This window comes from Manacus vitellinus, unplaced genomic scaffold (genome assembly GCF_001715985.3).
Source record: "Manacus vitellinus isolate BGI_N305 unplaced genomic scaffold, ASM171598v3 scaffold_2_pilon, whole genome shotgun sequence".
Lineage (NCBI taxonomy): Eukaryota > Metazoa > Chordata > Aves > Passeriformes > Pipridae > Manacus > Manacus vitellinus.
Window position 1 is genome coordinate 20048398 of NW_021940208.1, and position 14838 is coordinate 20063235.

The 14838-nt window shown below is 38.5% G+C and overlaps 1 protein-coding gene across 1 annotated transcript in view; it reads right to left on the minus strand.

Moving 5' to 3' along the window:
• DCLK1 (doublecortin like kinase 1) overlaps positions 1-14838 on the minus strand; it is a 248821-nt gene that overhangs the window by 220033 nt on the left and 13950 nt on the right. The window contains exon 3 of the mRNA XM_029960882.1: positions 5087-5433. Coding sequence (XP_029816742.1) covers positions 5087-5433 — 347 coding nt within the window. The remainder of the gene's footprint in view (positions 1-5086; positions 5434-14838) is intronic.

Consider the following 14838-nt stretch of genomic DNA (forward strand, 5'->3'; position numbering starts at 1 on the left):
AGAGAAGGAGTTTGTTTGCATCACAGCATACCCAGTTTATAGGGGGTTTTCACTAAAAATCAAAAGCATATTACAATATTACACTCAATGTAGAAGCTTCAAGCTTTCTAGCATTGTGATGTCCCCTTTCCTTTCAGTCACAATTTTAATAGCTATTTTAATGGCTTAAAGAAAGATTATTGAAGGACATCTTATGCTTCACACATGTACACATACAAAGGTATATGTCTTTAAATAACCATGGCTGTATTTCATATCTATAAAGGTAATCTAATTTGACATAAAATATTTATCATAAAAAAGAAAACAAATCAGATAGTGACTTCTATTCTGGTATCTCTACCACTGACCATTTATCTGTCAGCAGTCAAATTGACAGCATAACGCATAAACTGAAAAAATAATTTGTATGCTTGTATCTTGTTAAGCCAAGCAAACCACCTGTTCAAATAAGTAGGTCCTATTATAAACCAGATGTTTGTTCTGCCAAAAGGAAATGGAGGACGTAGAAGGTAACAAACCATTGCTATCTAACCTTTAGTCTTTGTCTAAACATGCAAATTATAAATACCCCACACAAATACACACATCACAACACTTCTAAAAATGGCACTGTTTCACAGTTTTGCTGTTAAGTATGACCTTCATCAGTTTTCTCCCATTTTAGTCATTGGTGTTGTTCTAGAAGTGCACCAAGCAAACAGAAACCAGAACACTGAGCTTGTAACAAAGCAACTGGGCTCTATCTCCACACACAGCTTGTATCCCCGATGTTTGCACTGTGTCTACACACTGCATTTTACAAAACCATATCTTGATGCACAAACTGAAAACGCCCCTTCTGTTAAGGAAAGGTTAGAAATCAAACTGCGACAGTGCAGCTACAATAAAGCAAGACACATTTTAGCCAGGAGAAAGTGTTTCTTCTCTGCATAAGTATGTGATAATATTAATGATCAACACTGACAATATCTTTTCATGCACTTACACAACCTTTTAATCTAAAAAAGTTGAATATGCTTATAGTAAGAGCACACCTTCATTATCTGTATTCCTACAGGCAGCCATTAAACCTACTCATTCTATTTTTATTTTCCTTACATGGCAAAGTTGGCACAGAAAACACTTCAAGATCTCCCCCTGGAAAGCTTTTGATTTTGGCCTGAGCTCATAAGACTGTTAAACACTTCTGAGAGTCCCACCATCTTCAAATCCATCAGCATGTTACAAGGAAGTGATTCTCTCTTTCTCTAGAGTACAAAGAGCATCAGTACCTTGTACCAGTAGAAACATAAGTATATCCATAAAAATACACATAAACTATTCTAGACACATTATCAAACCTATCCAGCTCTGAGGAATCATTAATAATTGAACTGCAAAAGTACCATAAATGGAGGCCATTGTGCTTTACGATAAGATTGCAGTTGTATATTATGCCTCTTCTAGCACAAATTAATTTATATTCTGAATTTTGAGAAACCTCCAAGTCAAAATACAGATTCTGATGTGTTATAAGGACGTACAAATAAACCACTAGTTACCCTGTTTGTAGTAAAGAGAAACACATTTTTCCAAAACTAAATTACATGTATGAAATTCAAAGTAAATACCTACCCAATATTAGAAAACATCAAATTTTAGTCCCTGAACTGCCACTGACCCAATGAAACAAGATGGGTTAAATTTGTTGGGGCTTGTTTTTTTGACGATTGTTTTCTTGGGGTTTTTTGCAGGTTCAGTTTGTTCCTTTTCTTGTTTTGATTTCCCCCTTCCTTTCTTCTGCTATTCCAGCATTAAAAAAGTGAAATGGCTAATAGAACACACCTACTTAATCAAGCCCCTGGAATTCTAAGGAACACTCACAAAGCATCATATGCACCTAAAATTACTGAATTTTCCAAAAGCAAGAAGGAACTTCTGGGATGGGGAATCAACCTACTGTCATAGGAGAGCTTTCCTCTTAGCAATTATAACTTTCCTCAGGTTCTGATTGACCAAGCACTACCTCTCTCATCAAGACAAGCTCTTTACATTGTTATCAAATTTTATAGACCATCATTTAAATTCCTTTTTATTGAACACAATATTTATTAACATCTTTTAGAGATACAAACCAAAACATCACAACTAACAAGGCTGTTGTAAGAAGAGCATTTAAGCTCAGTTTCTCAATGTGTAGTGTCAGTATGGGACAATCACCTAACTTGGATGCCCAGTTAAGACTCCTGCTACTTTCTTTTTATTAGCATGAGGCATGTAATGATGGTATCCAACAACAGTATACAAACCATGTTGCCCACCCAAACTAACGATACAGGGGACTCATGTCAATTTTTGCCATGGATGGGCAAATCCAGTGTTGGCCTCATAAAATAACTCACAAGAGACAACTGTACAGAATAGTCTTTCTTCAAGTTATATTCCCAAAGAATAATCCCGGGAGAGCTTTATTCTCTTATCCTTACAGTAAATTACTTTTCTCAACTCAGAGATTTAAGATTTCATTGCTTTTTAAGTTAGCAATGAAAGATTTAATCACAGATTTGTTAGATTTAGCCACAGAACATAGGTTTTCCAGAACCTTCAAAGCTCCAGCAGGAGTCACAGTAGAAGTTCACAACTACAACTACAACTGAAAAACTTCTGGATTTTCCTCCCAATAATAACTCACAGTTTGAGTTTACCAATAAAGAAATCTATCACTGTGTCCCCAACGCCATCTGGGAGATCAGGTTTTTGGGAGAGAAAAATGGAGCAGCAATTGCCTAGCAGCACAGGAAATCAATGACTTCCCCACACAGGGGTGAGCAACAGGCTGCTCCTGCTCAGTACAGAATCATTCATTTCCCTTTCTGCCAGCAAAGCTGCTTCGTACACGCCACAGGCAAAGTCTCCATCACACTTGCAGAACACACACACCTTCTCCTAAACCCCAACATTACCAGTAGGGTTAGACAGTAAGTTACACAATTGTGCATATATATCCAAAAAGGGAAAGGGTGTGGAGACAGTAGTCTATTGGGAGAGCTTCTAGACACACTGGTTTCAGGCTATGAGGTACGTAACAAGTGTCCCAGTACACCACTGATTTAAGCTCATCTCAAAGTCCATGAGTTGACAAAGGATTTAACTGAACTATGCCAACATCAGGGCCAAGAAAACTTGGTCTTCACTTTCTCCTCAGTAGTAGGATAGCACTATATACTTGTAGGAATTAAGAGTTCTAAAAAAGGTGTAAAGGTATTTTTCTGTTGTTTTAATCAAAAACATTAAAGGGGAGTTTAAAATATAAAAAGATATAAGTGAGCACATTATCCAGGAGACAATAGGCCACACATACATCTTTTCAGGCTGCACTTTATCATAGCTAAACCACAAGTGTATTTATATATACAATACAAAACATATATGCATCCCTTTTTTATTGAGAGAGTTTGCAGGAACCTGAATAGTCATTCAAAATCTTCTGTCAGTGTCAAAGCAGAGACCACCACTGATCTCTGAAGCTTTAAAAACCCAACTCCTTCCCCAGATTTACTAGCCTTAGTGTTTCCTGGAGCATGAGGCAAGGTAAGGAAGGATAGGAGTTGAAATTTTCCCCCAACAAACACTTGACCTTTGCTGCAGACAAAAAGAATTCCACATTCACATTTTGCTCCAGGTCAAAGTTCCCAACAAAGTCACAGTAATGGGATCATTACAGGCATGTATGGAGTCATCGAGAACTGTACTACTGTCTGTAACTAGTGTCAGAGGCTACTGACACAAAACAGCAGACAGAAGGGACTTCTGGTCAAGCCATACTTGGCCTCAGTTTGAACCAGTGCTCCAAATAAGCAGCTTGTCCATTAAACAGCCCTCTCTGAGATCAGAGGGTACTGCTGTAGCTGTTTCCAGAGCTATGCCTGGATATGTTAGGACATATCCAGATATGTTAGGACATCACCAGATCTAGCTGAGAATTTATTTGTATCAAGCATGTTTGGCAGCATTTCCCAATAGCTACACTGTTTGCTGCATGTCTGTGAATCACTGAACCTAGAGTCCACAAAACGCAGCTATATTACAGAATAAATACCATGGTCTCTAGCAGATTCTAGCTTCTGAGGAAGACTGTTCGTTCATCTTTGTACCCACATTTTACACCTCTATAATTTCTTCAGTTTAGTAAGTTAAATCTGTAAATGCAAATATCTGCTTTATTTCTCTAGAGTCACCATTGCTCTAAATCAATTCAGGTCATGCTGAAATTAGCCTTGCCCTTCACCAGGTTAACAGCCTCTCCAGTTTTGCTATAATTAATACATGTACACAGACAAATTACAAATAAAGTGAAAGACAAAATAGAAGTAGGATTACTTTGTAATATTCTTTTCATGTCCCTCAATCCCCAAGTTCAATCAGAAGCCTCCTAAGAATCGCACTGTACTGCAATTTAATAAGTCAGCAAAAAAGAGACATTGCTAGAAAGTACTTAATAGAAGAAATAACATGTAACCTACATGAGATTCTTCAATAAATGTGAGCATCACACATAACCCTACCTGTTTTCCTGAAAAAGGGAAAAAAGCTCACTCATTTTCTAAGCTTGACCCTTCTTCATTGTCCATTCTAGATGCAAAAAGATTCATCATTTAGTCACTCTGGACAGCAACAGGCCTGCATTTATCACGGTTGAATGTGTCCTCACTGTTCGTTCTTACAGCTTATGGAAAGCCAAGTACTATGACTCATAAAACTGCTGTAAGAAAAAGCTGAAACAAGTTAACAGAATGAGTGTCTTTAAAGTGACATCCTTCATCCTACATTTCCGGCATGCAGAGCCAAAAACACATCACACTTTCAACTGACAGATTTAGAACTATTATTTGTCATAAATGGTAAGACCTTCACTGAGGCCAAGTAATGATTCATGATATTCCTGAACTGCTCACAGATCTTAAGTACACTTTAAGCAGTAGAAGGTCTGATTCTATGTTCCAGAAAAAGGGGTGGTTTTTTTTACTAATGTACCATTCTTTTCTTTTTGGAAAATTATATTTTCCATGGCCATGCTGAGAATGGCCATCATGAAAATTCTTACCTGTTTTCCATCTAGTGTGTATAAGCGTTTAACCACTCCTGAATCCAGCTTGATGGCATCAGTTATATCAGTAAGAACCTGTTCAAACGAATGTGCTGTCTTCTTGTTGAGCAGAATCCGGACTGCTTTCCGTGGCTTCACTCCACTCCTGATGATAGTGACTAGTTTAGGCCTAATGAAATCCTTATTCTCTTTTGCATCTGGAGCACCTCCTTTAGCAGTGGCAAGAGATGGCACTGAACGAGAAGTAGAAGTTGTCTTAACATTCACTGACCAGTTTGGGTTTACATTCTTTGTGTACTCCAGTTTCTTGAAGGGTTCTATGGAACCACATACATAACTTTCTCCTGTGGAAACAAAAGTGAAAGACCAGCAAGTCAGACTAGAGAGGAAGGGGGAAAAAAAAGAATGCAGAAAAATACAAAATCAAATCCTTCTCAAATTCTTAAACGTTATTCTTATTGCTCTTGATCTACAGCACATAAAGTATTGATCTCTTCCATTCTCAGATGCTATGGACTATAAAATATATTTTTAAGATCACTCTTCAGCTAACCATTCTAGAAATGCTGATATGAAAATCCTTGAAAGCAGCAGTTTTCTTTTCAGGAAACATCATTTGCAGTGAGGATCACTGCTGTCAGTAAACAGTGTTCATGTTTCCTCAGCTGCCCAGTATCACAGTACTCCTCCAGCCTTCACGCTTAAACAGCCCACCCCTAACAAAAGAGCAGGCCCCAAACACTTCAGAGGAAATAACATGAAACATTATCAAAAACAACAGACTCATAAAAAGGTTGATGAAAGTGTTATGGGAGATTTGTTAACATTTGATTATTTAAAGCTTTAAGCAGCATAAACTCGGGACATGTACAGGCAAGAAATCTCACTATTATTATATAATCTCACTATATTATCACTATCACTGACTCAATATGTAATATTGGGGGAAAGGAAGGCAAAGAATAGCAATTACAGACTTCTCATCACAACAAATTTACCACACTTAAAAGAAAAATAGTGGTTATTAGTTCCAAAAAGCACATAAGAACCAAAGATCTTCACAGAATCACAAGTTAGAAGGGACCCAGGAGGATCATTGAGTCCAACTCCTGGCCTTGCACAGGACTATCCCCAAGAGTCATATCATGTGCCAAAGAGTATCATCCAAACACTTCTTGAACACAGACAAGCTTGGTGCTGTAACCACTTCCCTGGGGAGCCTGTTCCAGTGCCCAACCACACTCTGGCTGAAGAACCTTTGCCTAATATCCAACCTAAACCTCCCCTGAAACAACATCAGGCCATTTCTTCAGATCCTGTCAGTGGTCAACACAGAGAAGAGATCGATGCCTGCCCTTCTTCTTCCCCTCATGAGGAAGTTGTAGACTGCAATGAGGTCTCCCCTCAGTCTTCTCTTCTTCAGGCTGAACAGACCAAGTGAGCTCAGCCTCTCTTCATACAGCTTCCCCTCAAGGCCCTTCACCATCTTCATTGCCCTCCTTTGGACGCTGTCCAACAGCTTAATATCTTTCTTCTATTGTGGTGCCCAAAACTGCACACAATATTCAAGGTGAGGCCACACCAGTGCAGAGCAGAGTGGGACAATCACCTCCTTTGACTGGTTGGTGATGCTTTGCCTGATGCCCCCCAGGACACGGTTGGCCCTCCTGGCTGCCAGGGCACTGCTGACTCAGATTCAACTTGCCATCGACCAGGACACCCAGGTCCCTTTCCACAGCACTGCTTTCCAGCATCTCATTCCCCAGTCTGTACGTACATCTGGGGTTGTACCAGCCCAGGTGCAGAATCCAGCACTTCCCCATGTTGAACTTCACATGGTTGGAGACTGCCCAGTCCTCTAATTTGTTGAGGTCTCTCTGCAGGGCCTCCCTGACTTCAAGGGAGTCAACAGTTCCTCCCAATTTTGTGTCATCTGTAAACTTGCTTAGTACCCCTTCCAGTTCTGCAAACAAGTAATTTATGAGGATGTCACCACAGTTAGAAATGGAGGCAGGGAACACTGGGACTTAAGGCTTGGATGCAACAAAGTTTGTTGGCACTGTGCTCAAAAGGTGAGACAATAACGCACTGTATAGTGATTACCAAAAAGACAGTGGAAGAAGTGCAAAAGAACAAAGAAGTCAGAACAACATGTGAAGATGGATCACTGAGCAGAAAAAATACAGGCAATGACAGCAAGATCAAAAAAGAATCATAAAATGATTTTTTGTTTTCCTTTTCTTTTTTTAAAAATTAACATTATTTTAAAGCAGAACAAGATACAGAGTGGAAGATAAAGTAAGGCACTCCAGTGCTTACTGCTCATGGTGTAAATCAAGCTAGTCTTCACTTTGCAGTAAAATTCAAAGCGTTAAAAAAAGAATCTAAGATGGAATGCTTATAGAACCTTATAAGAGATAAAGGTAAGCCTTTCCTTTTAGCCATTGTATTCATACACAAGATACATAGATGGATAGATAGATATGTATATAGTAACATCAGAACAGAAAGGCTTAGCTACAGTAATGAGTGATCAAACAGTGCATATTCTGTTCTATTATGTCCCTGTCCAATAGTTCTAGTACTAGCTACTCAATTACTGCCAAGTCAGAATGCACCCATAACACCACATCCATAAAATTAACAAGCTTTAAAAAACACTAATAGTATTTTGTAGAGGGAAAAAAAAGAAATCCTACTACGATTAAGACTGCACTCAATACAATAAATACCTTCCTATAAAATACTTTGCAGAAGTGTCTTTTATGAATATTTAAACAAAATTTGTCTCCACTTGTGCTTGCTGTAAAACATGAAATCCACCAGAAACATCTTATTTTATTTTTGAGGGGGTTTTCATGTTCAGTCCTATCAGAGAAATTGTTCAGTTTAGTTGCATGAAGTTATTTATTTAAAAACAAGTCTTTATATTAAAACTGACTCTCAAAGGGTAGGTGCATAAATAAATGGCCATGCACAGTGAACTCAGAAGATTTACTGCAGTTTATTAAGAATGCTTTTGGTTCCCCTTCTTGGAAGGGCAACATTCCACATTATGTTTAATATCAGCTATATTTAAAGGTCAGCTGGATTCCTTGTAGAATTTAACTGCACATCAGCAGCTCTTCATTACGTAACTAATTTTGTGTAAATGATCATAAAAAAAGATCAATACAATTGAACATCAGCATTTTTGCCCTTTCTTCATTTCCAATAGTACTATATTACATCAATAAAAAATTTACATGAAGATATTATTTTCCCTTCAAGAGTTTCATATTTAGTTACAGAACATCTTGGAGGTAGAGTATCCAAGGCCATTTAAGATGAAATATCTTTAGTAAGAGCTATTTTATATAGGTCAACAGAAATACAGACACTTCTCCCATAATGCTGTTATTTAAGACTGTTTTAGATGTTAGCCAGGGACTACAGTTCTCACGCATGCCATGCTGGTCCTAAGGGTCAGGCCTGTAAGAATAAAAACCTATGGTGTTTGTATGCAGGGGAAATCTCAGAGAAAAGACAAAAGGTCTTCACCTAGATTTTTGTCATCTCTTCTGTTTCACTAGCATCTTCAGGGGAGAAGACTGCAAAGAAGTTTCACAAGGGGCATGACTTACAAGTCCAATAAATCCGCCTTCTGCTTTAGTTATTGCTTCCTCATCATCAGTTTTGACTAACTGCAAGGAAGAAAGTAACAATCTCTAGACACCAGATTCATAACAGAACACATTGAAGAAGGATTCGTGGCAGATACTGGATTAAGCAAAAGGTACAGAAAATACAGCCCACTTAAGTGTCTATTTGTTTGCAGCTCCCCAAGAGAAGGGAGCAAGTCTTTCACAGTGGTGTAACTAATGAAATTTTGACTCTTGATTACAGCATCAATAGCCATTAGAAAAATAAAAGGGGAACATGCAGCTGTTTTAGGAGATCTGACATCTAGGAAAAAAAGTGACTACTAACTCTTGGAAGGTTTCCCTTTGCTGATAGCCTCTTAAAAGCAATAGCGCAAATGAAACACACACCCTCCAAAAAGATGCACAGAACTAAAGACACGCAACACTGAAGGATAGTTCTTATAGGTCATTACAGAATTTCAAGATGTGCTCCATTTATTAAATATGTAATTTTTAAAAATATTATCTGTGTACAAAGTGGTTGCTAAGGAGACATTGAATCACTGTGTATAAGTACTGGAGTGTTTCTGATGCAAGTGTTTCCCTCTTTGGCATATTGGTATTAGCAGTTAGTCTGTTTTCTTCAGCTTGCTGATATTCTCCCTGCAAGAGCGATCAAGGTATTGTCTCTTAAAATTATTGTATTGCTTTTCTGTGCTTAACATGATTTGGCCTAAAATGGCTTCATGAGGAAATCAGTTGATCTTAGGCAAAAACCCAACAAGGAAGAGAGAAACTGTTTGAATCATACAAGCAGAGAGGGAACAACCAACCCACTCTTTGTGGAGGCTTCAGGACCTGACAATTTACTGAAAATAGTGTTGATTCCTTGGAGTAGAGTACACAGTAGGAAAGGGAAGTTAATCAAAAGGCCCATCCAAGGTGGAGAAAATACAATACTTGCACACTTGGGTAGTGAGAATGTTCAGCAGTGATTTATTGGGGTCTGTTTCCCCAATGGATAGAGCAAGAAATATCTTAAGAGAACAGGGAAGGGACTAGCATCCCCAGCACTCCCTGCCTAGGCACACCTGCCTTTCTTCACTTCTACCCTTTGGTTTTGCACATACAAAAGGCAGAATCTCAACCTCTCAGGAGAAAGGACAAAGAATTCCGACTATCCCTCACCACACAGAGCAGATTGCAAAAGGAAGATGACCTGAATCAAAGAAGTTACTGATAGTCGGTAGTTCCCAAATGTGTTAGTTAATAGAACAATAACCTACTTTAACTACATTGCTGCTGCCTTGTCTTTCTGCAGAGTCTGAAAAAATGCAATAGTGTAAAAGAGATGGAGCATCTACAGGAAATAAATCCAATCTACAGATGTTCACGTAGCAATCAGATGCACCAGAAACTTTAAATCAGATCTCCTGTGACATTTTAAAGGACTTCTTTTGTACAACATTCTTTTTTCTCAGCTCAGACTGAAAACTCTTTTTCCCTCATCAAAAGCCAAGTAAAAAAATAAAGACATACTTTGCCCTCAAATTTCTGCTCCAAGCAAGATAGGCACTGTACAAAAAAAACCTGGAAAGTACCTAGAATAAGAAACACCATGGCCTTCCAAGAACTTGTTAGGGAAGACACAGTGTGAATCAACTAGCTAATGGATGAAGAAAATAATCAAATAAACAGTGCCAGAATAACCCTCTACTATTTTATGCAACAGGATTATTCAGCTGTTTGTTTATTAAACAATATAAGAATTGCAGGCATTGCTGCCTCAGGATGCAGTCCAAGTTTCACTAACTTTGATAGCCCTGGATCAAGTCCATGGTAAATATCCAGTGTAAATTTAATCCTTCAAACAAATGTCCACATTTCACAGAGATTCAGCTCTACAAACATTTAAACAGATACTTTACTATTATTATTTTGATAGCACATTGCATATGCATATGAATCTTTCCAGCCCATCAATTCCCAGCTGTTGACGTAGGCATGACTAAGAAGAAAGAGCATTAGCTGCAGAGGTCACAGAGACCATGTCAATCAATTCCTACAGTCTGGCCTGGCTGGGCTTCTCAACAACAACACTGGAGTGGTTGGTACAGTCAAGAAGGCAGCAGGAGCAGCAGCTAGGAGAGGGAAAAGCTCAGATAAAAGGAATGAGGTGACAGTAGGAGCAGCAAGACCCATATACAAAAAAAGTCAGGAACTCTGTTGTAGCCCACCCCTTTAGCAAGGAGACACTGCCTTTTGAACTCTCCACTGGTAGGCAGCTTCTCTGCTGCTCTGAACACAAACTGCCTGCCTCCATCACAAGAGCCTTCCTGCAGTCCTCATGTGACCCATCATCTCCTCTGCCCTGCAGCAAGGTTCACATCTCCCAAGAGTTATTAGCTAGTTACAGCTCTCACTGGATTTTAAAGCTGGTATATTCAGACTGCTACTTCGATGAGGATTGCAGCTCCAAGATAATCCCTGAGAAATATTTCGTTTCCTTTTTCAGATTATTCCTTAAAACTATTTTTGCCATTACGCCTATACAAAACATGCACATACAGATACAAGTTTTTAGAATCATTTGGGAGTGCACCCAGTATTGACATGTGACAACACTGTTTCCCAGTACACACTCAGTCTTGTGGTTTGGGTTTATTGGTTTGTCTTTGACTGCCAGTTCTCTGCTGCAGGGTTCAACTTTGTGGTAGGTATTGTGGAAACCTAAACCAATCGATTCTGGTCATAATCAAGACTCTGAGGTAATATTATAATAAAAAATAATGAGAAAGGGATGCAGGTCTGGCTAGGGATTGATTCTGTGGTCTTTGTTCCACAAAGCAGCACCCCAGGAGTAAAAACTGTAAATACTCTGTTTCAGAGCTTTTGTGCTCACTCCTTTGTACATTGTTCATTGGTAATTCTGGGAGTAAGACTTATGAGTCCACTTCTGTCTTCAGCTTTAATGATACACTTCTGAAGAAGCAAAAGGCCTTTAGTCCTTTCCTGAGACTTTCTTTACAGCTAGAAAATCTAGCTTTTAAGAGCAACTTTATTGTTTCTACATACTTTGGTTGCATGTCATATCTAGGGAATAAAGTCATGTCACACGTGGAAACCATTCTTTAAAGGTAAGAGGGTCCTAACATCAGGTCTGACAAAAGAAGGTAACCTGAATCCATTGCATTATTTCCTTCATCTACAGTGACAGAAGAAGGGAAGTTACAGAGCATGTGAAACTTTTTACAACAGCACATAACCCTTGTTATCAAATTCCCACGAATCTCACATGCCCTAAAACTAAAAACCCCCACAACCAGGGAAGTCATTAGTTTCAAATAAAGAGAAAATGTGTCCATACAGCTCAAAATAACCTACAGTACCAGCATACAGCCATGCCAGCTCTGAATTGTATGCAGAATGAAACTAAATATAACTGAAGCAAAACTGCTCCTTTACAATCTTTTTCCTTTGGGACTATCTTTCATATAGTTCTGTGTATTTAGCTCTGGGATGAAAGACACTGACTGCTGTCTCATTTCCCCCAGGAGCTAGTTGCTTCTCTGTCTTCACATACCGCATGGGAAGGTAAGAATATAGTAACTTCGTCACAGGCGTAAAGACAAAAAACCAACACCAAATCGAGGCTTTAGACATTTGCCTTTAAATGCAATCACTAAAACCAATGGTCCCACAATCACCTAAATTCACAAGTCTCATTAAATTACTTAATGAATTCATACAGTAAGGGAATAGTCTCACCATGAAAAAAGCAATGCTTCATATTTCAATAGTTGGAGCACAAATGTCATTTGGCAAGAGGCAAAAATCAAGTGATTTTCCAGTTATTTAAACACAAAGCACAGCTTCAAGCTAATTAATGCTGTACAGACTAGCCAAACTAATAAATTTGTGTAATAAAGAATGGAAGGGGCTTACACAAAAACCATCACTGAGTTAATAATATATTAATAATATATACACCTGTAGTGTGCACTGTGAAGGTCTACAAGTGAAACTACAAAATAAGCTACCTGCAGTTTTATACAAATAAACATAAATACCTTTTCAGATGGAATGATGATGTAGCTCTCTACTTGCACACAAAGACTGACTTCTGTAAATCCCACAGTGTTAATGGCACAAGAAAGTAAGACTGTCCAACTTGAACTATACCAGGAAGGGAAGATGTGTTCATTGAAGAGGTAAGGAATAAAGTCCCATAGGACTAAAAGAAATATCAAAGCCCTTCTTTAAAATAAACTCTTGCACTGTCACTCTTTTTGACTGACTGATTTATAACTGGTATTATTCTTCTCTAGGATGCCAAAATAAACCAATCTTACAGGTTGCTGAATTTATTTCTGCATTCAATTCTTTCTTTTCAAAAGCTGTCTCTCACTGGCTGCAAAAAGACTGCACAAATCACCGCTAACATCAATGAAACTTGCTTCTAGATGAGCACACCAATCAAATAAGAAAATGCACAAACACTGCTTTTAAACAGATGTTGATTAATATTGGTCTTTCCTCCCAGAAATTGATTTTCTCCACCAATTAAACACTGTCCTGACAAATACAGTTTTAAACTCTGCCCTCAAATTCATAACATTGCTCTTAAGACTGGTTTCCTTTCCATTTCACTAAACATCTGGTTCTAACCCCTAAACTCCTTACTTCCACGGACAATCCCACCCTTTAAATTTTCTTTTTGGAGCATCTTCATATTGTCTCCTACTTTCCTTTTCACACAAGGAAGATTGCCAAGAATATCTGCTTCTCAAAACTTCTCCTTAAAAAGCTTTCCTCTGCTATGACATAAAAAGGAGACAACTCAATGGTGGCTGAACACCTGCTATGCAAAGATGTGCTCCTCTTTCAGTAACCTTATTTGGCATTCCCTTTTCTTCTCTCTCCACATTAGCCACCTTCTGATTACAGAAGGCTCTCATTACATCTTGATTCTGCAAGTTCTCTCTCCTGGTGCTAAAAACTGAAATCACAAAGAAATTACAATCTCTGCTACAACTCTAAATCGGTTGTCCAGCGACTATGTATTTATCCTTTACAAGTTTGCCCATGGCACACTAGAGCCACGGGTAGAATGGAAGCAACAGTGAAAGAATTGTTCCACCTCTATTTTCTTTGAATGCAGTCAAGCACCTGCACTTAAACTTTACAGATAAGAAACCATCTCATTTATGGCCATGTGACATTATGAAAGTTAATGCTTTCATACCTTGTACATTCTGATGTTTTATATTAGAAACCCACTACAAGCCAGAAGCACTTTACATTGGAAAAGCTACTCTAGTTACTTTTAAAACTCATGAAAAGTATTATTAATTTTCTAAGCCTAATATTTAAATTGATTAATGCTGACAGCTTCTTTTGCCAATAAAACTATCACTGAAGGAGTGATGAATTCAGTGTTAATGGGCAAATTAACAACTGGCATGTCTGATGTTTGACTGTCACCAAGAACCACAGAATCACAGAATATGCCAAGTTGTAAGGGACCCCAATAATACTTTATACTGCAGGTACATGAGACTTATTAACAAATAATGCAACGATCTCCACAACTACCTGAAAGGAGGTTGTAGCAAGGTGGGTGTTGATCCTCTTCTCCCAAGTTAATAAGCAGTAAGACAAGAGGAAATGGCCTCAAGTTGTGCCAGGGAAGGATGAGATTGGGTATTAGGAAAAATTTCTTCACAGAAAGGGCTGTGAAGCATTGGAAGAGTCTGCCCAGGAACGTGGTTGAGCCACTATCCCTGTAGGTATTTAAGATGCGCAGATACGGCACTCAGTGGATATGGTTTAAGTGATGGACTTGGCAGTGCTGGGTTAGCGGTTGGACTCAATTATCTTAAAGGTCTTTTTCAACCTTAATAATTCCACGACTGGGTAAGAGGAGAAGGGAAACGCTACAGGGGAGAAAAGTTTGAGATCTACCCCAGTTGAACAATGGCTACAATATTACTCTTTTAACAGGCTGCCAACATTTATGCCACTCCATGAGAGGCTAATATTTTACTTAAGGCATATTTACTGGTAGGGAAGAGTTGGAGCTCTTCACAAGGTACAGAGAGACTTAAAAAAAAATAAAAATCCATC